Source organism: Neovison vison, chromosome 8 (assembly GCF_020171115.1).
Source record: "Neovison vison isolate M4711 chromosome 8, ASM_NN_V1, whole genome shotgun sequence".
Classification (NCBI taxonomy): Eukaryota; Metazoa; Chordata; class Mammalia; order Carnivora; family Mustelidae; genus Neogale; species Neogale vison.
The window spans coordinates 20,415,980-20,443,118 of NC_058098.1; the positions used below are offsets into that span (position 1 = coordinate 20,415,980).

The following is a 27,139-nucleotide window of genomic DNA, read 5'->3' on the forward strand; positions in this document are numbered from 1 at the left end:
TCTCATGGGTGATTGCTTTGTTAAACCAACATTACCTTTTCCTTATTCACATGTGAAAGGTCTCCACCTGCTGGACGTTCACACAATTTCTGAATTAAGTCAGAAAAAGAGCTACATGGATAATATAAATTTTGAAGGATTTTTTAAATGAAGAAATAAACTTTTTACATCTTGTACAGCCCTGTCCTCCATTCCGTCTTCATTTACTGCTGCGGGAAGCTGAGGCCACAGCTCATCCTTGGTTCAGCAAAGACCAGAAAGTCTCTTCACGGCAGGAGCCCCCAGGTGAATGCAGTTCAGGAGGGTAATTTCCAGGGTCCCTTACTGTTCTCCCCAGGAGAAATCCACCTCGTAGCCCAGCGCTGCCAGCAGGCTCAGGGAAGACCCAGCTAGTACAGCCACCATCCTCCACACTGGCCACTACGGCCCCAGATCCTGGGGGTGCCAGCTACGCCTGCTCGCCAGCACTGCCCCCACTGGTCCCGGAGCCTTTGCCGGGGGCCTGTGTGTCTGAGAAGCGTGAGGCCTGCTTGGGCAGACGGATGGGGACATAGATGTTGGACGCACAGTGTTCCTTGAGGTACTCTCCCCCCTTCTCTTCATACTCTTTCCTGGTGATCCAGACTTCGTCATCGTCCAGGTGGTCCAAGGCCCAGTCCCGAGCGCCATACCAGGCGTCTAGCACGGGGTTGGAAGCAAGCCGAACCTGAAACATAAAGAGCACTCAGCAGAGGGCCATCTCCCCACCCGGGGCTCCAGGAGTGAGTGCTCAGCCGGCCCCGCCGCAGCCCCCTGCGTGGTATCCCCAGAAATACACACATGGGAGGGCCCTGGTGAGTAACTGCACCCTCCAAGTCCCGCTGAGCTGGGATGCCGCAGACCCCACAGGGCAACACGCAGAATGCCGAGCACGCCGGACTCAACTTCACAGCACCAATGGCTGCCAGTCACTTTCCGAACACCAGACCTGACACTACGGGGCCAACGCTGTGGACCACAAGCGGCCGGCCGGAGAGAGGAAGTGGAGCGGGCGCTCCTCCTAGAGGAAAGGCCTTCCCGCCCCGAAGCCCACTCTGTGAGCAGAGAGAAGCAGGGGCTGACACGAGGTGGGTCTGGCCACGGTGACCAATGAGCCTCAGGAGCAGGGAGCGGAGAGGAGGGCCTGGGGCGTTGTCCAGGATGCTGCCAGGGCTGTTTCCTTTGCTTATTGTCAGAGCAAGGCCATGGTCAGCAGCCCCGTGGGAGCCCCTCACCTCAGCTGAACTGACCGGAGCAGGGAACATCCTCTGTAGCTCAAACCAGGCTTCCTGTTTCCCAGAGTCGCCACCTGCCTTCCCAGGCCCCTCCCACCTCCCTTCCCCAACCTCAGGAGCTCCAGGCTAGAGCAGGGGTTTCAGAACTTTCTGAAGAAATGGGCAGGTGATATAAAGTAGAGTCAGCAAGCACAGAGAGAGGCAGATGAAGCAGAGACACCTGCACGGACCTCAGGAGACCGACCGACGGGGCTGACGTGGAAGGGACTTGGAAGAAGGGAACTGTCAATAAATTGGGACAAGAGCCCTTAAGCTCTGGCTCTGGAGCCAGGGAGAATGAGGGTAAGGCAGTGGGATACTCAGACTAAGCATTCAGTAAACGGGAGCTAGCATCATTCACAATGAAAAAGCAGTAAGATGCACGGACTACAATGGGACACCACACACACACACGGAAGGAGGCCTGGACATGAACCTCCTCGCACAGAGAAACAGTAATTTGAAAGAAAGAAAAGAAAAGAAAAAGAAAAGCACAGGTCACAAAACAAGCTATCAAAATCTTTTTTTTTTTCTTGCTAAAATCAAACACAAGAGAAGAAAATGAACCAAATGTATATATTTAACTCACAGTGGCTGAACCACAAGTGTTCTGATTTTTTTTCTATCCTCATTTTGGCTTGTTTAAATTGTCTGAGATTTCAGTAATGTTTTTAAATGTTTTGCTGGGATTTTTTGGACTTATATTGAGTTTATTCATTTCACTTTTAAAACACTACTATAATTGAATATTAAAACGCTCTGCTATTTAAATAAACCAACAGAAACTTAAGGAAAGTATGTGCATGTACACATCTCAGGGTCTTAAACTGTTCACGTCTGAACTGCTGAATACATAACCTAAATGCTGAGTATCGGGTTAATTCTGGCCTGACGTGCACTTATCACATCTGCAGCTGAAAAGGAGAGGCAGCGGCGGAAGGGACGGAGGCTGAGGCTGTACCACGAGGCCGAATGAGCTAAAAGACAGCTGGGAAGAGTAATCTGGCAGCATTCCTACAGCTAATGGTCACAAAATAATTCACAGGATAGGCTTTTGCGATGATCAAGAAACAGATCTTAAACATCCAATGATACGATGTGTCATCACAAGTCAAGCCTGCCAGCGTGCACCCGCGCTCCCCTTCCGTACTATCACCCACCCCTCCACTCTGCCCAGTCTGGCCCTCCTCCTGCCTCTCCCACCCACCACCTCTTTCTCAGTCTCCTTCATGGGCACACCCAGACTCCCAAGGCCCTTAAATGCTGATGTTATGTAAGGCGTAATCATGGACATCACCTATCCTCCAAACGGTGCCCACTAACACCGCCATTACGCTAGAGGATCCGAGTCTACCCTCTGCCTTTCTCTGGAGCGCTCAGCAGCAGCCTATGAGTCACTGCTTTCCGGACATCCCACTGGAAACCCAACTCAACCCGCCCCCCGAAGTGGAACTCATTCGGCACCCTCTGCTCTTCCTCTCCCAATTCCTAGTCCAGGGAATGTCATATTTGTCCCACCAACTGCCCAACCTAGGATCTGGGAATTGTTTTGGGTCCTACACTTTTCTCCCCAATCCAGCCTATTACTCAGTTCTCACAGCTTCACTCCCTTAAGTTCTGGCACACGAACTCCCTCCTGCCCTCTCCCAATGCCCTATGGCTTACTTCCTGCATATCACCCAGTGACACTGACCTAAGACCTAGGGCATGACAATTCAAAGACAATCCATCCTTCGCTAATGGAGGTGGGTCTAGTAAGGAATACAGGTAAGGAGAGGGAAGGCTTCAGGCAGATGTGACATCTAAGCCAGCCAAGGGAAACATGAGTATCAAGCTGGAAAGGGTATTCCAGACAAAAAGAACTAGCAGGTGCAAATGGCCTGAGGTGAGAAAACATGGCATATTGGGGAACAAAGTATAGGGTGGAAGGGGAAGTGATGAGAGGTAATGCTGGAGTAATTCAAGGTCAGATCACAGGAGATACTGCACATTGGTAGAGTGAAGACTCAATCCTACAGCCTGGGAGCTTCCTAACTGGCCTCCTGCTTCCGGCATTTCTCCTAATACGCCGTTTTCCATGACAGTCAAACAGCTTCCTAATATTCAAACTGAATGAAATGATTCCCATGATTAGACTCCTTCATGGTCCCGTGGGGCCTATAAGAACAGCTGAGCAGGAAAGAGTTAACCCACAGGCCTGACGGCTTATAAGGCTGTCCTTGGCTGGCACCTGCAAACCTGGACTTCTGGCAGGCCTCTACCACCGACTAGCAAAAGCAGCTCACTGCTCCTGATGTCTGCATAAATCATGCAGCTTATGCTGAACACCTGCTTCCTTCCGGGAGTCTGGAATTTGGGTATGTGCCGGGCAGGGGGTACCTACATGATCGGCTCCCAATAGAAACCCTCAGCACAGTCTCTAATGAGCTTCCCTGGTTGGTGACATTTCACATGTATTGTCACAGCCCACTGCTGGGAGAATTAAATTTGTCCTGTGTGACTCTGCTGGGTGAGGACTCTGGGTGCTTGTACCTGCTTTCCCCTGGACGTCACACCATGCAATTTAAATCTGTACTCATTTTGCTTTGCTTCCTTTCAAACTATAGCCATGAGTAGGATTACAAGTGAGTACGATATGTGATTATATTATATATAAATGAGTCCTGTGAAATCACGGAACCCGGGGTGGTCCCAGGGACCCTCCCCCCATACAACAGCTAATGTGTAAGTGTTCATTCTGTGCAAGCCCTATGCTGAGCACTTGACCTGCACCAGCACAGTGAGCCAGCACAGTTCTGAATACCCCTCTGTACCACTGACAAAACAAAGTCTTGGCAAAATCCTGTAACGGTGGTGGTGGAGTAAGGACCAGAACCCAGAGACCATGCCGTGGGTGTGTAATACATCATGCAGCACAGGGGACCAAGGTCAGCCTCTCAGCAGGACAGGCGGGGCCTGCTTATCTCTCCACCACAACCCCCTCCACTCCTCTTTAGCAACCCTATGCTCCAGCCACACTCAACAGTAGCTCACTCCCTCAGCAGGCCTCTGGCCCCTGGGCCTTTGCTCAAACTAACCCTAATCCCTCTCGGCAATGCTCCCTCCATCCTACCCCACCCCAGCCCACAATGTCTGGATGGCACACACCTCCTCGTTCTGGGAAGACTCAGTTCCATGGAGACCTTCCTCAACTCCGAAATGGACAGGTGCCCCTGCCTGGACGCCCATCACATTCTGGGCTATCATGGCCTATTTAATCGGCTGCTGCCCCTTAGGTAGCAGGTTCCTTACAGCTAGAGGCTAGGTCTAGGACATCTCAGCATCTGCGAGGTGCCTGGTCCTCGATGGGGGCTGAGACCACATTTCTTAGAGATTGGGGATTCAGTAGGCACACTATGAGGCATCCATACCATACAGAAGAAAAAAAATGTTTTGAAAGAACAATGACATGGGAAAACACTCATGGCGGGTTAAGAAATGCAGGTTACAAGGCACACTCACATACAGAGAATCTGTGCAAGAGAAGCTTCGTCCTTAGAAGGAGGGGTGGATGAAGAGAATGACAATATACTCTCAGCGTGTACTCCTTGTAGTCCCTGAATTTTACTAGATTTGTGTCTTTTTCCAATAAGAAAAAAACACAGAGAAATACATAAAACATGATTCCCATTCTGCTTTAAAAATTCAACATGTATCAAAGACCAGAAGAAAAGCTCCAGAAATGTTTACAGTGGATATTTCTGGATGTTGGAACAGAAAGTAATTGCCCTCCTCTATGCTGTATTTATGACTTCTATAATCAGAAAACAAATACTTAATGCTCTTTACACAACAGCTGGTTACGTGAACAAGCAGTACCTTAAAAGCAGACTGGAAGGGCCTCATCTCCAACAGCTCCTTCTCGATTCTACCTTTCATCCCAGGGTACATCATGTTTCCACCAGTGAGGAAAACATTCTGAACAAGCAGGTCCTGAATGTCCTTTGAGTACCTAGGACAGAGAAGATTCCTTTTGGCATAGTCCTACAAACATAGGATCAGAGGAGAATGCCCATGTAGACACCTAAGGTTTTTTGGGCGCCTGGGTGGCTCAGTTGGTTAAGCGACTGCCTTCAGCTCAGGTCATGATCCTGGAGTCCTGCACCAGGCTCCCAGCTCCACGGGGAGTCTGCTTCTCCTTCTGACCTTCTCACTCATGCTCTCTCTCACTGTCTCTCTCTCAAATAAATAAATAAAATATTAAATAATAAGAAACCAACCAACCAACCAACCAACCTGTTTTGGCACAAAACAGAAAACATCTGCACAGAGTGTCTTTAAAAAAACATTTCCAGGGGTACCTGGGTGGCTTAATCAGCCAAGCATCCAACTCTTGATTCCAACTCAGGTCATGACCTCAGGGTCATGAGACCGAGCCCCATGTTGGGCTCCATACTAGGCATGGAGCCTGCTTGAGATTTTCTTCCTCTCTCTTCCTCTAAAATAAATAAACTAATCTTAAAAAAAAAAAAAAAAAAAAACCTTCCATTTTTCACTTATAACTTCATAGGATTCATTTCCTTAGCAGGATTAGAAGTCTTGTATCTCTTAGCACACTTTGAAAAAAAAAAAAAAACTGACTTTATGGAGGACTGATTTCCAAACATTTTGATGAGGTCCAGCACCACAATCAAGAAACAGAACATTTCCATCACCCCAAAAAGTCCTGCCTCCCTTTTGCCGGCCCACCTTTCCAGCTGCGTGCTTTTCTTTTCCTTTTTTTTCTTAAATAACAGGTTTATCTTATACATGTTTGAGCACTTTCCCATTAAAACAAAGCTTAAAGCCACTCAAACACTGGCCGCAATAGCTTTTCTTCCTTGCTAGGTGCCAGTTTTCAGCCTGTTTCAACCGAGAGCAGCCAGAGCACTACAAATCATGCTCCCCACTGTCCAGCTTGAATTACGAAAACTCCCACCGCAGGAAAATGCCTGTATAAATGGGATGGGGGAGGAGCAGTTTATGGAAGTGCAAACTCTTAAATAAAATGTCTGCAAGGAAAAAAGAAACTTTTATAAGCTCTGCATACTTTTAGGATATTTAAATATCACCAGCCTTCAATAATGTCAAGGTTTATATGAAAGCCACCATGCATATCTTGTTGTGCTGCTTAAACATCAAAGCATTTCTTAAAGCTCCTCCAATCAACTGAGCATTTACATTTTTAGAAAAAAATTACAGGGCGCCTGGATGGCTCAGTCAGTTAAGCGTCTGCCTTTGGCTCAGGTCATGATCCTGGAGTCCTCGGACCAAGTCCCGCATCTGACTCCTTGCTCACTAGGGAGTCTGCTTCTCCCTCTACCCTCCCCCGCCCCCAGCCTGTGTGCACATGCCTGTGCTCTCGCTCTCTCTCTCACTCAAATAAATAAAATCTTTTAAAAAAGAAAAGAAAATTACAGAGCCTCCGTGATGTGCCGGGGTTGGGGAGAGGTGAAGAATACCATCTGAGCGCAGCAAGTCAATGAAAAGGAGGGTGTAGGGCAGATTTTCAAATAACCGACCATCTACCATTCATTGCAAAATCTGAGGAAACGGTTCTGGAAAATCCAAAGGAAAAGAAGGCTCAGCCTCACCTGTCCAGGATGTACTGAAGGGTCTCCGCTATCCCAGCCTGCTCCTCCCCTATGAGGGACGGCTGGAAGATAATTTCTGGAGCTCGAATTCTTTCTGTCCCAACAAACAGCTGATGGTAGGCTGCCAAGTTAAACACGGGCTTTAAAAACCCAAGGTTTAGAAGATATTTTTAGGCCACAGTGACAAACATTCCAGTTGCCAGTTCCCTCAAACTGTATTTCTTGTGCCAACAGAGATTCTGTCCTTCGTTCCTTCTAGAATAACCTCTCCCCAACTCTCCTGATAGGAGAATCCCATTTCCTGCCTTTCTCCCACCTCTGTATTACACAGATATCTTCAACTCTGCATCAGGAAATGGTCCCCGTGTTGCAGGGAAAGACAGCTGGGGAAGAGCAGCAGCGGGAAAGCCCAGCACAGCCAGACCAAGCCTCCCGCCAGCACCCAGCTCAGCAGCCTGGGCCCCGCACAGCTGGGAAAGCGCTCTCCCAAGTGAGGCCCAGACTCAGCACAGTCTGTCTGGCTGCCATTTGCCGTGACAGAAACAGACAGAAACGCAGGCCCAAAGGAGGATTAAGCACAGTTACCATGTTTAAATTTAAATGAAACCAGTAAAGCTAGGCTTCAGGTCTAAAGTCCTCAATTAGGGCACCTGGGTGGCTCAGTGGGTCAAAAGCCTCTGCCTTCAGCTTGGGTCATGATCCCAGAGTCCTGGGATCGAGCCCCAAATCGGGCTCTCTGCTAGGCGGGGAGCCTGCTTCCCTTCCTCTCTCTGCCTCTCTCTGCCTACTTGTGATCTCTCTCTGTCAAATAAATAAATAAATAAAATCTTTAAAAAATAAGTAAATAAAAATAAAGTCCTCAATTACTTGCCTAAATATGTCTACCAAGGCGGACTGTTCCCCACAGGTTCACAATCTTAGTGCTGGAACCCCAGTCCATCAAAAGGAAAAGCCCTGACTTTAGATATTTTAGTATTAGTACCCTAGCCCCCCCCAACTTCTAGAAAATACAGCTGGAATTTTTTTTTTTTTTTTTGGCAAAAGTATTCCTGAAGAAGCAGACTAGGCCAGACTGGTCATCTATGCCAACAGTTTCAAAGCAGAAGCTTGGTGTGGGCTCCAGGGGCCTGACCTGGACAGTGGTGACTGGCTTCTCCACTTCTGGGGTTTCCTCTGAAAACAAGGGTTCAAAATCATTGATGCTTTCCACATCTTCCAGAGACGGTTCAAGCTGCTCCAGGTCAGGGGTCTAAGAACAGAAGAAGCAGAACAAAACAGCACCTGTAACTTCAGGAGGCCTTCACTCTAATAGCTCACCGTCATGAATAAGAACTGATGCTTCAATCCGTGCCCTAGAAGTTTATATAAATACTATAAAAAAATTTCTGAACTATTAAAAAGAAGAAAAAGACATGTGAACACAAGGATTAAAAGCCTAAAAAGCCAGACAAGGGCTTTTTGCTCCGGTCCCCCACGGCACGTAAACCTCAACTCGCACCTTCTCCCTAGAGCCCTCTGGCGGGCCCAGGGCGGGGGTGGGGGGGTAGCAGCCACCTGCTGCCTGAGTTAGGCGTAAGACCACACATGCCAACTCTGGGGGAGACAGAGCAAGAGCTGGTATCCTACAGAGTGTCAAATAAATCTCTTAACATTTAATCGATTCAAGGGCCAACACTGATGGGCTTTAATAAGTAGTCCCTTATCGGCCAGTCCACTGTAGGGGAGACATGACTAAGAGCTGCTGAGGTGGCAGAGGGCTTTGGGACTATGGTGCCCCACAGAACAGGCTTTCCTCTTCAGCCACAGCCAACCTGGGTGGAGCCTACACATGCTGACATCACTTCCAGTAGAGGGCTTAAGGTATACTGTAATTTTGACCTGGATGAAAGAATTTGGGCAGGGGATGGTGTGGTTCTAGGTGATACCTCTAGCCATCTGTCGTTCTGCCATGCGAAAGGCAGAGTTCTACCTTCTGGACTCAAGGGGGAGAAGTTACAGGAAGAAATTCTATGCAAGAACGCTCTAGCAATGACAGCTGTCACAGAAAGGACTGTCTTAGGAGACAGTGTCTTGGGAGGACCCAAGCTGACTCAGGACTGTCCACCTGGCATGCCCGAGGGGAGGTCCCTGCGTAGAGTATATATCCTCTGAGTCTGGCCTTATCCTTGGAGTCTGTGACATATATAAATTACCCATATAATTCAGAGCACTTAAATACAATTCTCTAGAACATAATATATTGACAATGTAAATTAGCACTCAACCTCCCTTTTTTAAATGTTTTTTTTGTTTTTATTTTTAGAAAAAGAGAGTGCACATGAGTGGGGAGGGGCAGAGGGAGAGGAAGACAGAAAGAATCCCGAGCAAGCTCCACATTCATTGTGGAGCCCGACACAGGGTTCAATCTCAGGATCCTGAGATCAACCAACTGAGTTACCCAGATGGCCTTCAAACTCATTCTTAAACTCAGCAGTGCCCTTCAACACTCCTCCAGCACACACACACAACAGTCATACGCATATATGGCTTATAGAATGGGGGAAATTGGGGGTGCCTGGGTGGCTCAGTAGTTAAGCATCTGCCTTTGGCTCAGGTCATGATCCCGGGGTCCTGGGACTGGGCCCCACATCAGCCTCCCTGCTCGGTGGGGAAGCCGGCTTCTCCCTCTCCCACTCCCCCTGCTTGTGTTCCCTCTCTCGCTCTCTCTCCGTCATATAAATAAATATAAAAACCTTAAAAAAAAAAAAAGAATAGGGGACAATGTATCCTAAATTCTGTTCAATAAAGAGGATTCTACTGTATTTAAGGAGAGAATAAACCCTGGAAAGGACGAGAACACTCCTTCATCTGAGACTAGAGAGCAGGAAGAAAGGGACTGTTTGGGGCACAGGTAATTTAAGGACAAAAGGAGGTGGGTTGGGAGGCAAGAATCCATGGACCCTGCTCTCAAAGAAAGGCGAGAGCCATCTGAATACCGAATCTAATTCAGGAGCAGGCAACACGCTACTTCACGATTCTCCCTGCACAGATGACTTCTGTACTTCATGGAGGAGGAAATGGGCTCATCAGGGGATTGAGACTTGCCCAAGATCATGTCACACTAGTAAGTGGTAGAAACTCAGAACAAGACAGATGGCCTAGCTCCGAAGTCTTTGCACTGCCTCAAGCCGAATTCTATACGTCACTGAGTCTGAGCGCAGCGAGACAACTGGGCCCCGCGGGGGTGGAAGAGCTACCCGAGGTCAGGGTGAACAAGAAGAGAACAGAAGATGTGCAAGAGGCAACAAGGCCAACTGAGAGAAATGACAGGCTTCTCTGCCCTGGCAGGGGCCGCAGAGCGCTGGGGAAGGAGTGCCTCCCAGGAGGTCTGTGGTCTCTAATCTGGAAGATTCTCATCTCCCAGAAAGAAGCCCCAACCCTCGAAGAGCCTGTGCCTGTGCTGGCTTGGCACTGAACTCCAGGGTTCCAAGAGAGGATCGGAAACAGATTATGAAAACTCGGTCTCATTTGGTGGCTTGTCCTTCCTCTAGGACAACAAGCAACCAGGAGTGGTGCGGTGTTACAGAAAGAGGCGAGGCTTTAGGGTCACATCAGTCCAGCGCTGAATGGCAACCAGAGGGTCACAGTGGCACAGTGTGAGCCCACTTCCTCCTCTGTGAGTAGGGCGCACCCCTAGGGCAGTGGTGGGGTGAGAACCGAACTCTTCTAACCAGGCACTCATCTTGGCCCCTTAAGTAATTTTTATAATACCAGGCTGGTGGCGTAAAAATGTCACCTGTGTATTTAAAATAACTATAGGCAAAACTTGTGGGTCCTTCCCCCAAATAGTAATGAGTAAAGGCAAGCCTTGGGCTCCAGGGGGTTCTCGCCTACCTTCTGCTCTACTCCCCAAACCCTCATCTTACTCATCCTCATCCCAACCTCCACTGCTCTGACCTCTCTGACCTCCTTTGTGCACACACACCTTCCTCTACCCACCCGGGAGCCCAATCACAACTGCCACCCTCCACCTCTACTCTGGCCGCTCTGCGGCTCCAACAGCCACTCCCAAATCCTAAAGGGCACCACCCAATGCTCTTTCCACTTCTGCCCTGAGGTAGACTGTATTTTTCAAAAACAGTCACAATATCTTCCATCCAACGTGCTCTTTCTCAAGGGGGCTATGGCACTCCCCCATAAAGAGGTAGGGTTTAGTTCCTCCCTTGAATCTTAGCAGAGACCTGTGAAACTCCAGCCAATAGAGTATGGTACATGCAGTGCCATGAGACTTCCAACGTGAGGTCATACAAGGCCACACAGCTCCCTTTACCTTGACCTCTTGAAACACTGGCTCTCTGGCTCCTCTCCCTTGGGAGTCCCCTCCTGGAAACCAGTTGCCATGCTGAGAAGCCCATGGCACATGGACAGGCCACGTGTGGGTGCTCGGGTCCACCATCTCACTAGGCCTGGCCTTTGAGTCATCCCAGGCCAGGAGCCAGCAAAGTGAAAAGCCCTCCAGGGCTCCCAGTCCCCAGATGTCCTAGTCTTGCCAGCTGAGGCCCCGGGCAGCACAGAGCGGAGATCCCTGCCACGCTCTGTCTGAATTCCTGACCCGTCAAATTCATGAGCACCAAGAACGACCATTGTTTTATGCTAAGTTTGGGGTGCTTTTCCACACGGCAATGGGTAAGTGAACTAGGCTTCTCATGGTTATGAGCAAGAGGGGGAAAGTCCCAGCTGCCGCTGGCGGGCCTGTGGTCCTGTTCTGCTCCCCTGTGCATGCCCTTAGAGCAGGCACTTCTCAGCCCCCTTCTAGTCACCACTGACAGTTCTCAGCAGCTTGTCTCAGGTGCTTCTATTTCTCCTGCATCCCACCTCTTTACCTATCCTCCTGTCCTTCCACGTTCCTGTGCCATCGACCATCCGAGGCTAAGCCTGCCACCCCTGCTCTTAGAACACTCCCATCAACCCTGCTGCTCTCTCATCTCTCCTCTCCCTCGGCCCCTGGACCCCTAAGCACTGGCCTCCCCAATCATCTTTTTTTTCTCACTCCCCATGCGATTCTAGCTCCTTCCATAGCTGGGTCCTGGCAAATTCCACCTGAAGTCCCACAGAGACTTTGAAGGTAAGGTGCTCAAACCAAACGCACTCCTCCAGCCTCCGCCTTTCAGGAGCACCTCCATGGGACCTCAGCGGGACCACAGTGAACCTGTAATTGGGTCGCTTGGGTCTGATCCTCAGTACTACCTCTAGCTGTGCAACCCAGGGCAAATTTCTTCACTCTCCTAAACCTCAGTTTCCTTATCTGCCCCAATGGAAATATCGTACTGACAGAACTGTGAAAACTCGAGGTGATGCTTGCAGAAATGCTCAGCACAGGGTCTGACACATGTCACACGTTGTATTAACAGCCACTGCCACTCCTGTCACCACTGCCCTTAAGTGGCACCCAAATCCTTGGCTGCCCCCTCTGAAGCGTCTCCTCCACCCCATCCCCCTGGCTCCTCTTCCCCCGCATCAGCTCTCCCCCAGATTGCTGCCACACATCTCTACCCCGCCTTGCCACGCCCAGCCTCACCCCTCCCTAAACCCATCATCCTAACTGCCACCAGCTCTTTTCCTAATTTCAAGTCTCCTTGGATTCTTTCCTTGCCAGAGAGCCTTTGAAGGGGCTGTCTGTAGGCCAATAGCCAGGCGGACTGACAAAGACCTCCGTAGGCTGGCCCTGCCTCCCTGCCCTGTCCCATCCCCCGTACCGCACACCCAACATACGGTAATCCCTGCACGCGTGCTGCTTTGCATCTAAACATCTCCATCCGTAACGTCCGTCCCTGCTTGCTTGCTATCTACTGAAATCATATCACCCTTCAGGGCCCAACTCACATATCCCAATCCTTTCTCAAAACTTCACCTAAATTCCCACACACATCTACCATCCCACCAGACAAGCTTCATTAGCAGCTACGTAGGATTCGATAGCCTTATTTTGTTAGGTACCAAGGAGCGCAGGAAACGTACCTTAATGGCATGCTAGTCCCTAGCATACCAAGCCTACCACTGAGTACTGAGCCCTGGGGCACACCCTCCAATTTCCCTGGAACACAGGATTGTAAAATGCTTGAGTTTCAACAGGCTTCTTCAGCTACAGCAAAACCAGCATCACGCACCTTCACCGAGCTGTACTCAGAAGCATGCCCCCTTAAACATAACTTCTAAGCTCCACTAAAAATGACAGAAAGAGGGGCGCCTGGGTGGCTCAGCGGGTTAAAGCCTCTGCCTTCGGCTCAGGTCATGATCTCAGGGTCCTGGGATCAAGCCCCATATCGGGCTCTCTGCTCAGCAGGGAGCCTGCTTACTCCTCTCTCTCTGCCTGCCTCTCAGCCTACTTGTGATCTCTCTCTGTCAAATGAATAAAATCTTTAAAAAAAAAAAAAAGACAGAAAGATATTTTACTTATCCTAATTCGTAGGATTCAGAGAAATGAAGCTAATACCTTCAAAGCCGACAATGGGCTATAGCAATCCTATAGAGAAGAGAGTCCTTTACCAGCTGGCTTCTCTCCCTCTACGGTTTGCCAGAGTCTCCACATGCACTGTGTGGCGTTCAGGAAAACAAACAGGCATTCTTTTGGAACCGAACAGAATGTTAGTTTGCCAAAGCACATCAGAGAAGATGCAGCATGTTTCCCTGGAACAATCTTGACTGAGTGGCCTAAGAACAAGCAGAGGCCAGGGGCGCCTGCAGGGCTCAGGCGGTTAAGCATCTGCCTCCGGCTCAGGTCATGATCCCAGGGCCTTGGGATCAAGCTCCATATTGGGCTCCCTGCCTAGTGAGGAGTATGCTTCTCCTACTTCTCCCTCTGCCACTCCCTTGCTCGTTCTGTCAAATAAATAAATAAAATCTTAAAAAACAAAACAAAACAACAACAACAAAGAAGAATAAGCAGAGGCCAGCTCTGATCTTGGCTAATCAGGCAAGAAAACTTTCTATGTTAGGCTCATTGTGTTCTCCAACAAGCGATGGTGCTCTAAAACTGTGCCCCCACCCCACCCCCGCCGGCCACTGCTATGCTTACAGTGACGGAAGGCCAACATCCTCTAGTCTAAGTACTTCCTTAGGAATGCTGACAAAGTCTATTCCTTTACAACATCCTCACCACAATACTTACAGAATAGCAAGGACTGGAATGGCCTAGTCTGTTGGGGGGGAAAATGGATTTTTGAAAACACTGTAAGTTAAAAATTTTGCCGGATTAATCCAATTTAGCCATTACCACTTGGACGGCATTTCAATATGAACTTTGATCCACATAAATCAATTCCCTCCATTCTAAATGAACTACACTGCTGCAAAACACTATAAATACTTTTGGAAAGGCAGAACTAGCCGGCTAGTGTTGTGGTCACATTTATCCCACAAAAAGTACTGTAACCCTGATCAATAACAATCACCCTCAGTCAGTGCTGACTGACCCTCAACGCTTTGGGGACAGATCAACTCATTCAATTCACTGTATATAGAAAAACTACTGAAAGTCCAACATTTCCAAACCTCTCCAAGCCCAGAGAGAATACATTCCTAGAGCACAGAATGAAGCAGGGATTTAATAATTACCTGCTAAACGTATGAACGAGTAGCTAAATCACAGCCTGTAACAAATGCAGAAAAGCGAACAAAGGGAAAACTGGCTCCTCAGCTGCTCGGAAATCATATTTTACAGTCCTTTGGGCTTTTCTTTTTAAATCTGAAATCCCTCGCCTGCCCGTGGCTTAGCGGCACACATCTGGCATAAAGATGCTAATGTCCGCCCAGTGTGTTAAGCACAACGAGAACTGAACACGGATGAATAGACAATAAAGGCAACATGGGTCTGGATCCCAGAAAACAGCTGGGAGCCGAAGCACAAGCGGGCAACTGGGAGAGGCGAGCGGGGCCAGGCACACGAGCTCTTCGAGGCTGACCTGGGGAGGCACACAAGGGTAAGAAAGCAGTCAAGGTCCCTCGCCCCCACATCAGCGGTCCAGGAAGCCTGACTCGGGTCTGCTCTGACATGTATGCCCTGGCCGGCTGCTGGCCTCCGGGAGTCTCAGCTGTGGGAGAGCTGGAGATGGACGATGACAGCGGCAAGGGTGTGAGTGAGGCTCCAGCTGCCAGCCCGGGTAAGAACACACCTCCTGCTGAGCCCAGGGCTCTTCTGAAGTCAGTGGCAAGCAGCCGTGCCACGCCCAGCACCAAACTGGGTTTTTCCATGGGACTGCTTCTTTCTAAAAGTATAGGTTTTAGAATTTAAAGGTCAATTGAAAAAAAGCCACCTACCCAAACTGGTTAATCCCGGCCCAGAAGTGTCACAAGACAATGAACAAGTCCTTCATCTTAGAACTCCAGAGTGGACAGATTCAGGAACCACGCACACACTTGTTAACACTTTCTTCCAGTTCTAAAGCCAAGCGACCCAACTCGTGAGAATGGGTGCGCAGAGCCCAGTGTGAAGGAGTGCATCGCCTGGGGCCCTAACACGGCCCTGCCACCTGCCTTTACACCACACCCGCACTTATTAACAGGCCACTGGCGGGGAGGTGAGAAGGAAAGACAGAGAACACCAAACAGCTTATCCAATAGTTACTTTTAGTCCTAAAAGGCTGATCTTAAATCAACGCACAGATATTATATTAAGCTCGTCTCCTTGTTGCTGTAAAAAAATCCATCAACTATTACGAAGCATGATCCCTGTCCTTAGGGGACATCAAGATGGAAAAGAAGTAAGTGAAACATCAACCACAATATATTTAAGAAAATATCAGGAAAAAGTAGAAGGAAGTGTGTGACTGACCCCAAATAACCATCGAAGGAGAATGTTCAGATTCAAGATGGCTGCACATCGCAGGTGTGGGACTATTCTTTCTACTCTACATGCACAGTTCCCCATCCCAAGGGGGGCCAGAGGTCTACAGGATAAAAGCCCTCGGGTCAGGATGAAGTTGGTGCCATCTCCTCCCTGTCCACGTGCACGTGGACGGCACTCACTGCGCTGCCTTCCCAAGTGTGGTCACGTCTCTGATGTCAGCCTTCTCCAGGCACCCCTCCCACCCTCAGGCTAAATGACCCTGTGGGACCCTCCTCTCAAAGCCCCTTGGCACCTCTGGCTTGCTGTCCACCACATCCACCTCGAGGGTGACTTCTGACTGGAGGATCTTCTGCTTCGCCTGCTCCACCGCCGAGCTGAGCTTCTGGATGTAGGACTGCAGCTCTTCTGGGGAGTCCATGTTCAGCTCCACCAGAGCTTTGTGAAACTGATCCATCTGGCCGTCCTCTAGAAGTTCCTGAAACCCGAGCAGTCGCAATTCATCTTCAAAGACGACAGGGCAATCATCAACGGGAAGGAAAGAGAAGGGGCTCGGAAGCCACACGGAAACACTACAGCAGGAGGCGGCTCCCAGAACTCCCCAGCCTTCCCCTCCACAAAATCTCACCTCCCGCCCCAAGTTCACACGCCGCCCTCCTCCCCAGCTGTCTCTAGGCTGCACTATAGCCGCCTCAGCACCACCTGAGTAGGCAAAACTGATCTACGGTGACAGGTGTCAGTCATTACCTTTTGAGGGAAGACATGGGAAGGTTACTGGCTAAGAGGGGACACGTGGGAGGTTTCTGGGATGCTGGGAGTGTTCTGGATGGCAGACACATGGAGTGTTCCATGTTGTGAAAATCCACCGAGCTACACACTTGAGATCGGTGCACTTTCTAGCATGTGTGCTACACTTCAATTAAAAAGTTATAAAACAAAGGAGATGATAAGGCCAAAGTAAATCAGTGAAGCCAAAGGCCACAACTGTCTCAGAGACACCTGCTGCTCAGGGTCCCCTGTGTGGAGGAGCTCCACACTGAGCACCCTCAGCTCCTTCCTGACCCCAAGGGGGAATCAGAGAGTCACCGCATTTCCTGGTGGAGGAAGAAGATCTAGAAAGACACCTTTCTGGGACTGCCTCACGCAAGGGCTGGATTCCCCTGCCGGGATGCGTACGTACCTGCACGTAAAGCAGTCTGTCCAGCCGCTCCTGGTCCAGCTGCAGCTTCTCCTCCCGCCGGCGGGCGTTGAGCTCCTGCAGGCGCCGCAGCTGCTGCTGCCGCCTTTCCTGCTTCTCCTCGGAGCTCAGAGTGCTGCCTAGGAGCTTGTTGGAAAACGGGAGCTGCATCTTGTGGACGTTGTTTTCATAATAATCAGGGCACCGCCATTTCTGCAGTTCTTCAAAGAAATAATTTTGGAAGTTACGGAATGGAAACACTATGAGCACAGAAATTAGAAAGTCAATACCAGGGTTCCAGACGCAGGTAAGGTGGAGAAAGCCCGAGCCACCCAATCTCTGACTGCACCCCGTCGACAAAATGCAGCTGTGCCACCTGGACATGATGCCCACAGATCTGTTCTCAAAGAACTGTGACATAAAGTTCGCCCAACAGCCACGATAGCAGAAGGAAACTCAGAACATCAGGAAAGAAAAGCAATAGAAAAGGTGAAAATCTCGTTCAACGTGATCGACTCATCTCCTCTTCAGTTCTTTAAAATATGTTTGACAATTCAAAGTGAAAAACCATTACAATGGCTGCTGGGTTTCCAACATTTGTACATGTGATACATAAGACAACCCAGCATAAAGCAGAAAGGAGCCTCTGGGGTGCTAACCCTGCCACATGCCACTCAAAGTAATAAACATGAGATTCTAAAAACAGTGAGAGGGGCCCCTGGGTGGCTCAGTGGGTTAAAGCCTCTGCCTTCAGCTCAGGTCATGATCCCAGAGTCCTGGGATAGAGCCCCTCATCAGGCTCTCTGCTCAGCAGGGAGCCTGCTTCTTCCTCTCTCTCTGCCTGCCTCTCTGCCTGCTTCTGCGTACTTGTGATTTCCTCTGTCAAATAAAATAATAATAATAATAATGATAATAATAATAAACATCTCAGGGCAACCACTAAAAAATTACACAGAGAGATATAGTAAAAACACAATAGGTAAATTAAAATACCAATACCAAAACAAAATTTTTAAATATTCAAATAACCCCAAAAGAACTAAATCCAACATATGAATAATTAATTTTAAATGGCCTTACCAGACTAGTTAAAAGATAAAATCTGACACAATGGGTTTAAAAAAAAAAAAAAACTATTAAGAAACTCATTCTGAATATGATATAAGTAGATTAAAAAGATGGAAAGACCATTCCATGCAAGCACTCAGCAAAATAAAGATGAAGTGGCTATATTAATATCCAAGTAGACATCAAAGCCAAGAAAAGTACAAGGGATAAAAAGGGATACTGTATAATGATACTATATAATGATACTGTATAATGATAAAAGGTCAACTCATCAAGATAACCTAAGAATTTTAAATATTAAATTACCTAACAAAAGTGTTTTAGATACTTAAAAGCAAAAACTAACAGATATGAAAGGAGAAATAAAAGATTTACAATTACTCCTTGAGATTTCAAAACTCTTAACTGAGAGCTATAGCATGGAAAAGGAACAGGGACATAGAAGAACGGACCATCACCATCAACCAGTGAACCTAAACAACATCACAGACTATTCCACTCAACAGCAGAGTCCATGTTCTTTTCAAGGATAAATGGAACATTTGCCAAAGGAGACCACGCCACGGTCATAAAACAAACCTTCACAAGTTCCACTGATATGACATAATGAAATTAAAATAGAAATAAGTCACAGAAATACAACAGAAGCATCTCCAAATACTTGGCTATAAAACAACACCTTTCTAAGGGCAGCTGGGTGGCTCAGTCAGTTGGGCATCTGTCTTCGGTTTAAGTCATGATTCATGATCCCTGGGTACTGGGATCAAGTCCTACATGGGATGAGTCTGTTTCTCCCTCTCCTTCTGCGTTCCCCCTGTTTGTCTGCGCTTGCTATCTCTCTCAAATAAATGCATGGAATCTTTAAAAAATAAAACACCTTACTTATTTTACCTTTTAGCTTTCCACATCAACTATTTATTAAAATATCAAGTTGGATTTAACCCTTAAAACTTGAAAGTGTTATTTTTTTAATTAAATTTTTTATTTTAATTCCAATATAGTTAACATAATAGCGTTAGTTTCAGGTGTACAATACAGTGATTCGACAGTTCTATACAACACCCAGTGCTCATGCAAGTGTGCTCCTTAATCCCCATCACCTATTTCACCCATCCCCCCATCTTCCTGCCCTCTGGTAACTATCCGTTTGTTCTTGATAGTTAAGAGTCTGTTTCTTGGTTTGCCTCCTTTTTTTCCCCCCTTTGTTCATTTAGTTTTGTTTCTTAAATTCTACATATGAATGAAATAATATGATTTATCTTTCTCTTATTTCACTTAGCATAATACTCTAGCTCAATGCGTGTCATTGCAAATGACATGATTTCATTCATTTTTATGGCTGATAATATTCTATTGTATGTGTATCTATGTGTGTGTACACACACACACACACACACATATCTTCTTTATCCATTCATCTATCAGTGGACACTTGGGCTGCTTCCATAATTTGGCTATTGTAAATAATGCTGCTATAAACATAGGGTACACATATCCCTTTGAATTAGTGTTTTTGTGTTCTTGAGATAAGTACCTAGTAGTGTGATTCCTGAATCACTGGTGGTTCTATTCACTTTTTGAGGAACCTCCATGCTGTTTTGCAGGGTGGCTGTACCAGTATGCATTCCCACTAACAGTGTAGGAGGGTTCCTTTTTCTCCATATCCTAGCCAACACTTGTTTCCTGTGTTTTTTATTTTAGCCATTCTGAGAGGCATGAGATGGTATCTCCTTGTGGGTTTTTTTTTTAGTATTTTATTGATTTATTTAACAAAGAGAGACAGATCACAAGTAGGCAAAGAGGGGGGAAGCAGGCTCCCCACTGAGCAGAGCCCAATGTGGGGCTTGATCGCAAGACCCCGAGATCATGACCCGAGGTGAAGGCAGAGGTTCAACCCACTGAGCCACTCAGGTGCCCCTCCTTGTGGTTTTGATCTGCATTTCCTTGATGGTGATGGTGAAAAGATGGTGATGCATGTCTTCTTCGGAGAAATGCTTCCTCATGCCTTCTGCCTCATGCCTCATGCCTTCTGCCCATTTTTAATCAGATTATTTGTTTTTTGGGTGTTGAGTTGTATAAGTTCTTTATATATTTTGGATACTAACCCTTCATTGAATGTGTCACTTACAAATACTCTCTCCCATTCGTCTGGTTTTGTTGACTGTTTCCTTCACTGTGCAGAAGATTTTTATTTTGATGTAGCCCCAATAAAACACATTTCTAAATAATCAATGGTTCATAAAAAGAAGTCTTGAGGGAAATTAGAAAAGATGTGAATTCAATAAAAATGAAAATATATTAAATGTAGAAAAAGCAATGCTGAAGGAGAAATTTGCAGCATTAAATGTTTATATTACAAGGAAGAATGATCTCATGATAATCTGAACTTCTACCTTAAGAATCTAGAAGAGAGCAAACTAAACCTAAAGCAAGTAGAAGGAAGGAAATAATAAAAAGACATCAATGAGATTACCTAAATAGTCCTATATCTATTAAACTGAATCCATAGTTACGTCTTCAGAAAAAGAAATCCTCAGGCTCAAATGGTTCCACTAGAGAATTCTATCAAACATTTACAGAAAAAAAAAAAATCAATTACCTACACAATCTTCTTCAGAAAATAGAAAAAGTGGCGGCGGCGGGGAGATGCCTGGGTGGCACAGTCAGTTAAGCATGTGACTCTTGGTTTCGACTCATATCATGATCTCAGGGTCGTGTCGGGCTCAAGAGCTTGAGCATGGAGCCTCCTTAAGGTTCTCTCTCCTGCTGCCTCTTCCCCACCAAAATCAATTAAAAATTTTTTAAAGAAGAAGAGGGAACACTTTTCAGCTAATTTAACAAGACCAGCATCACCATGATACCAAGACCAGACAAAGATCACATAAGAAAACTATAGACATAAAACCCCATAAAATATTACCAACTCAAATAAAGCAACATATAAAAAGAATAATATACCTGAATAACTGGGGTCTATCACCCACCCAATCAAGGCTAGTTCAACATCCAAAATCAACCATTATAATCTTCCCTATGAATAGTCCAAAGCAGAAACACCATAGGATCCTATCAATTGGTGTAGAGAATGCATTTCACAAAATTCTAAATCCATTCATGATAAAAATACTTAGTAAAACTAGGAACAGAAGGGAATTTCCACAGCTTGATAAAGGACATCTGCAAAAAAACTTCTCATTAACATCATATACTTAATAGTGAAAGACTACGTCCTCCACCACCTCAAAAACAGGCTCTGGGCACAACACAAGGATGCCCACTATAACCACTCTATTCAACACTGTACTGCAAGTCCCAGCCAGTAAAATAAGGTAAGACAAAAGGAGAAAAAAAAAAAAAAGCAAACAGATTGGGAAGGCAGAAATAAAACTGTCCAAATTCACAGATGATACGTCTATACAAAAATTCCCAAGGAATCTACAAAAAACTAAAATAAATTTAGCAAGGGCAAAGGATATAAGGTCACCACATAAAAATTAACTGCATTTCTATACATGAACAATGAGCGAGTGGAAACTGAAATGAAACAAGCAAAGAAAGGCAGAGGCATAAATCGAACAGAACATGTACAGGATTAATATGTCAAAAACTACAAAATGCTGAAGAAAGAAATCAATAAAGACCTAAGTAAATGGAAAGACCTACTACATTCATGGACTAGAAGATTCCATATAGTACGAAATGTCACTTCTCCCCAGTCTAGATTTAATATTAGATCCTGACTTAATATTGTTTTTGGATTTTTAATTAAAATGTTGCTTCATATCCAATCTAATCCACAGATTTCATATACTTTCAATCAAAATCCCGACAGAACATTTTTGTAGATATGAACAAGCTAATCCTAACATCTATATGGAAAGGCAAAGGAAGTAAAATAGCCAAAGCCCAGGGCGCCTGGGCGGCTCAGTGGGTTAAAGCTTCTGCCTTCAGCTCAGGTCATGATCCCACCCAGCATCGGGCTCTCTGCTCAGCAGGAAGCCTGCTTCCTCCTCTCTCTCTGTCTGCCTCTCTGCCTGCTTGTGATCTCTGTCTGTCAAATAAATAAATAAAATCTTAAAAAAAAACAACTTTTTTTTAAATAGCCAAAGCCCTTTTGAAAAAGAACCCACATACATAGTTATCAGTTTACTGAATAGTTTAAGCAAATCCGAAAAGAGGGGATACTAAAAGGCAGAAAAGTCATCATGGGAACAATTTAAGCAACACTCTCCATGTACAGTATCTACAAGCCACAGGCAAACGCCCTCTTCGTTACCTTCCACATAATCTTCAGCAACGTAGCTGTGCTCGTGCAGGATCTCCTCCATGCGGCTCAATGTGATGGCTGCCAGGTGCCCAGGGTACTTCAGCTGCAGGAGGCGCTGGAGGTAGCCAGCTGCTTGGCTTCCTCCCAGATTGATGCGTTTGCAGTTTTTAGCATCTAACCTACAATCAAGGAATGGAAAACAGCACTGACATTGTGGCAACGTGGAAGAAAGAACAGGAAATATTTTGTGGGGAGTTCGGGGGAAGGATAACAATCCAGATGAACAAAGAAGAAAAAGATCCACTGAGGGAATAGAAAACTCTACAGATGAAGGGACAATAAAAGGGTCCTCTTAGACAATGCAGGAAATCCTAGTCCACACACAGATACATTGGCATCTAACTTCCGGAAAGAGTCTCAGAAGGAAACAAGGTTCAATGGGAAGATTGTGTACTCCGAATTCAGACTCTTATGTCACCTGTCAGGCATTTCTCCTAACTGCGGTCCTTGTAGAATTAGCTGGGGGAAATGTTAAACATGCCAAATTCTCAGGACTTATTTCCTTTGGGGTAGGCCTGGGAATACACATTTTAACGAGCTTCCCAGGTAAACGTAGCACAGGCTGGAGTTGGAGAATCCCTCCCCTAGATAGTCCGTTTCTACTTATGTATCCACATTAAGTAAGTAAGCACACACTGACTTATTGCGATCTCCTAAAAGGACCAGGTTCCTTTCACATGATGTGAAGGGGAAGAGAACCAGAATGATGACATTCTTCTCAGTGTGAGAAATTGAGAGGAGCAGAGCACCAGGATCTTGCTGCACGGACATGCTGCTGTGATACCACAGCTCACCAGCAGATGCCAGTACAGAATAGGCTAGGCTCCACTGTGCTCATTTCTTAGCTTTCAGGTAAAATACTTGTCTCTCAATATGCTATAAAACTAACAATGATATTTTTAATTTCCACATATTCTGTTTACATAAAATATAAAATTCCATATACCAGGAGTATTCAGTAATGTATAAAAGTATTATCGGGCAGCTGGCTGGCTCAGTGGGTTAAGCCGCTGCCTTCGGCTCAGGGCATGGTCTAGGGGTCCCAGGATGGAGTCCCAAATCGGGCTCTCTGCTCAGCGGGAAGCCTGCTTCCCCCCTTCTCTCTGCCTGCCTCTGTGCCTACTTGTGATCCTCTCGGTGTCAAATAAATAAATAAAATCTTTAAAAAAAAAGTATTATCTTCATAAATTTCTGTAGAAACTTTAAGAGAAATGACCACCTTAAGTATCAATGAATTCAACAATTATTTTAACTTAAACATTCAGACTGTTTCATAGTTCACAAAATGCCATCACCGACATTATCTCATTTCATGCTCAAGGTAGCCCCGAAAAATCAGTTCTTCCCCCATTTTACATGTTAAGAAGCTAAGTGAAGAGGGCAAATAACCTCATCCTCAATAGGGTTGCAAACCCAGGCACTGGATTCCAAAACCAAGGCTCCGCTCCCTACTTACATGCCCTCTTTATGCAATAAGAAGTTATCTCAGGAGAGTACAATACTGGCCAAGTCTCTTCTCAGATAATAAAAGTCCAACTATTAAATGAAAACATGTTTAGAGGCACCTGGATGGCTCAGTCAGTTAAGTGTCTGCCCTCAGCCGGGGTCACAATCCCAGTATCCTGGGACTGAACTCTGCATCAGACTCCCTGCTCAGTGGGGAGCCTGATTCTCCCTCTCCCCTTTCCCTTGCTCTCTTTGTCAAATAAATAAAATCTCGGGGGGGGGGGTTAAAAATGACAGAAATTGGTGCACCCGGGTGGCCCAGTGGGTTGAACCTCTCTGCTTTTGGCTCAGGTCATGATCCCAGGGTCCTGGAATCTCTGCTCAGCAGGGAGCCTGCTTCCCCCCTCCTCTCTCTCTGCCTGCTTCTCTGCCTACTTGTGATCTCTGTCTGTCAAATAAAAAAATAAAACCTTAAAAAAAAATGACAGAAACTACTCTAACCTTTTATCCATCTTGGAAATACTTAATAAGTACCTCTATTATGTACCAGGCACTGTATCTGAAAAAAAAGGTCTAAACAATCATGATTAAAGTGCTTTAAACAAAAAAATAACCTCTTAATAAAAAAGTGACTCCAGAATACAAAGATTGTTTAAATTATTCAAATAATTTTTTTTAAAGATTTATTTATTTGAGAGTGAGCATGAGTGAGTGGGAGATGCAGAGGAAGACGAGACTCCTTGTTGAGCAGATAGCCCGGTGCAGGGCTCGATCCCAGGACCCTGAGATCATGACCGGAGCCAACGGCAGACGCTTAACCAACTGAGCCACTCAGGTGCCCCTAAATTATTCAAATAATTTATTCAAAACATTTTATGGAGCACCCACTCTATGTTAGCTATTTTGGCCATAATCCAAAATAGCAAAAATTCTAGAATTATGGATTTGGACCTCAAAGACCATCTACTGCAACTCCCTCCAGGAGGTCACAAAGGATGGAAGGTGAATTGACTCAACTGAACCAAGCCCGGAAGCCAGTTCACAGTTCAATACCTGTTCTTTCCATTTCACCTTTCAAGCAGGCACCCAATAAATGTTTCCTGAATGCTTCTCAAAACAGCACTCAAATGCTGTCAGTGTTACTTACCTCCCTTCTAAGATGGGCAAAATATGTGTACACTGGTATCCAGAGGAAATGATGAGCCCACTGGACATCAAGTTCTTTGGCTTATTGTGGTAGAAGCTGAAGAGGCTGTCTATTCCATACGCAACCTTAGGAATCCCATAGCACTCAAAAAGAAGCTCAGACATCATTTGTCGAGAGTACAGTGGGTTGCACACAGCTTCTGTCAAAACTATGGGATGATCAACACAGCCCTACTTTGAAAGAAAAGGGAGAACAAAGAGTAACAAAAGAATACTCTTTTTAAGGCATAAAAGAAACCAAAGTCCTACTGTAAAGACTGAATTTACTTTTGGTCTCCAATCAAAAAACCTGACCAGAAGCAACTATAAAACACTCTTCTCATCTTTATTGGAAGCTGTTTTAGAAAATGTGAAAGTAGGGCCAATTTAAGGTTATTAAGTCAAGCCCCATCCAAACTGTCAGCAAATCATGTTGGCTCCATCTTCACTTTACCTCCAGAATCCATTTGCTTCTATCAGATCCCCCTCCCCGGTCTCCTTCACCTAAGTCACTACCACCTCTCACTTGGGTTATTTCAACAGCCACCTTACTGGTCTTCTGGTTTTACCCTATAACCCATGCCAGTCCAATCTTCATAGCAGCTATAGTGATCCTTTTGGAACAGAAGTCATGTCCTTTCTTTGCTAATCGTTCCTCTTTCACAAAATTAAAAGCCAAATGGGATTTGCTCCATCACCTCTCTGACTTCCTCCTCCAATTACTACTCTCCCCTCATTCTGGCTGCTCTTAGGATTAAGGCACGCTCCTGCCTCAGGGCCTTTTCACTGGCTGTTCCCTCTGGAATACTATTCACTCAGACATTCACATGGCTTACTCCCTCAAACACCTCTTTCAATCTTTGCTGGAACCTCACCCTCTCCCTGAGTTCTGCCCTACCCTGGCCATCTGAAAAAATGCAATCCTCTCCTCTCCTACCATGCCTTAGAATCTACTACTTAATTCTACTGCTTATTAGTCTGCCTTTTCATACTAGAATGTCTTTCCTTTCTAGATCCACAGCACAGGAAATTTTGTTACACTCACGGATGTAGTCTAGAAAAGTGCCTGACACAGAGAAGGTGCTCAATACAGTTTAGTTAATAAATGAATTTGATAACAAACGAGCACCCAAATGTACGCGGCAAGAGAGAAGGAGCCTTGTTTATTGTTCACTGCTGTACTCCCAAGAGCCTAGCCCAGGGCTTACACACGTTGGGCGCTTAAGATTTATTCGACTGGCTGGCTGAATGACTAAATGACAATGAAAACTACCATAGTGACTACGTCCTCTCCCAAAGCGGAATGCGGGGAGCTGCGATCTCACCTCTCCCCTCAAGCCCAACCCACATCCCCCCACCGCTTCACCTGTGAGGAGACACCCAGGTGCTGGAAGCTGTAGTCCAGCAGCAGCTCCTGCAGCTCCAGGTTGACCGGTACGTTGCGGTCGAAGGGTGAGCGCAGCATCCAGCGCAGCGGCTCCAGGCTGCCCAGCGCGTTGCCCACCTGCGGGCCCGCCCCGCCCCGAGCCCCGCCCCGCCCGCGGGCGCACACGGAGCGGAACTGCAGCCGCGGCTCGGGGCCCGGGTCCGGTCCAGGGCATGCCCAGCCGGCGCGGGCCTGGAACGACCCGTTGTCCAGCACGAGTGGCACCGGCAGTGGGCCGAGAGCACCCGGGCCGGCCTCCAGCACAGGGTCTGGCGCGGCGCGGGCATCGCGGAACGGGAAGACGTTCGCCACCGGACCGACCGCACCGGCCGCCGCCATTTTGGAGCGCGCACGCTGTGCCCGCCCCTCGCCGTAGCGCCCGCCCAGACGGCGCGAAGCCCCGCCCCTAGCCGCAGCGCCCGCCCAGACGGCGCAAAGCCCCGCCCCCTCACCGTAGCTTCCGCAACAACGGCACGAGACCCTGCCCGGTGCGTGCAGAGAACCTCCCAAAGCCTCCTCCCCTCGCTACGCCTGGCGAGCCTTTTTGCGTGATCCCTCCCTCGCAACCCAGGCCGCCTTTGAGATCGCTTAGCTCCGCCCGGCCTCGCCTCGAAGTCCCGCCTTCGTTTAACTTCGCCCCACCATCCGATCTGGCCACGCCCCTTCGCTCTAGCCGGGACGCCGGTTCGTAAGCCCCGCCCCATATGCGTAACACCACCAGGCTCCGCCCCCTCCCGACCTCCAGAACTGGGCTCTAAACTACGCCAGGCCCGCCTTTTCGCCTA

General features: G+C 47.0%; 1 protein-coding gene across 1 annotated transcript; it reads right to left on the bottom strand.

Annotated features, from left to right (window-relative positions):
- ACTR5 (actin related protein 5) lies at positions 1 to 26,693 on the bottom strand. Its single transcript, XM_044263041.1, has 9 exons — positions 26,295 to 26,693; positions 24,891 to 25,120; positions 22,247 to 22,416; positions 16,906 to 17,123; positions 16,021 to 16,203; positions 8,037 to 8,153; positions 6,905 to 7,044; positions 5,151 to 5,283; positions 1 to 706 (listed from the first exon to the last, which is right to left on the bottom strand). Exons 1-9 carry the CDS (start codon positions 26,691 to 26,693, stop codon positions 449 to 451), a joined length of 1,848 nt encoding a protein of 615 aa, XP_044118976.1. The 3' UTR covers positions 1 to 448.
- Positions 26,694 to 27,139: the final 446 nt, after the last annotated feature.

Excerpts from the sequence above, each read along its gene's own strand:
- ACTR5 (XM_044263041.1), bottom strand. The coding sequence starts at position 26,693 with ATGGCGGCGGCCGGTGCGGTCGGTCCGGTGGCGAACGTCTTCCCGTTC. Across the intron at positions 8,154-16,020 it reads TGGTGGACAGCAAGCCAGAG|ACCCCTGACCTGGAGCAGCT; the intron begins GTGCCAAGGGGC and ends TTCTGTTCTTAG. Across the intron at positions 7,045-8,036 it reads AGCCAGTCACCACTGTCCAG|CCCGTGTTTAACTTGGCAGC; the intron begins GTCAGGCCCCTG and ends GGGTTTTTAAAG.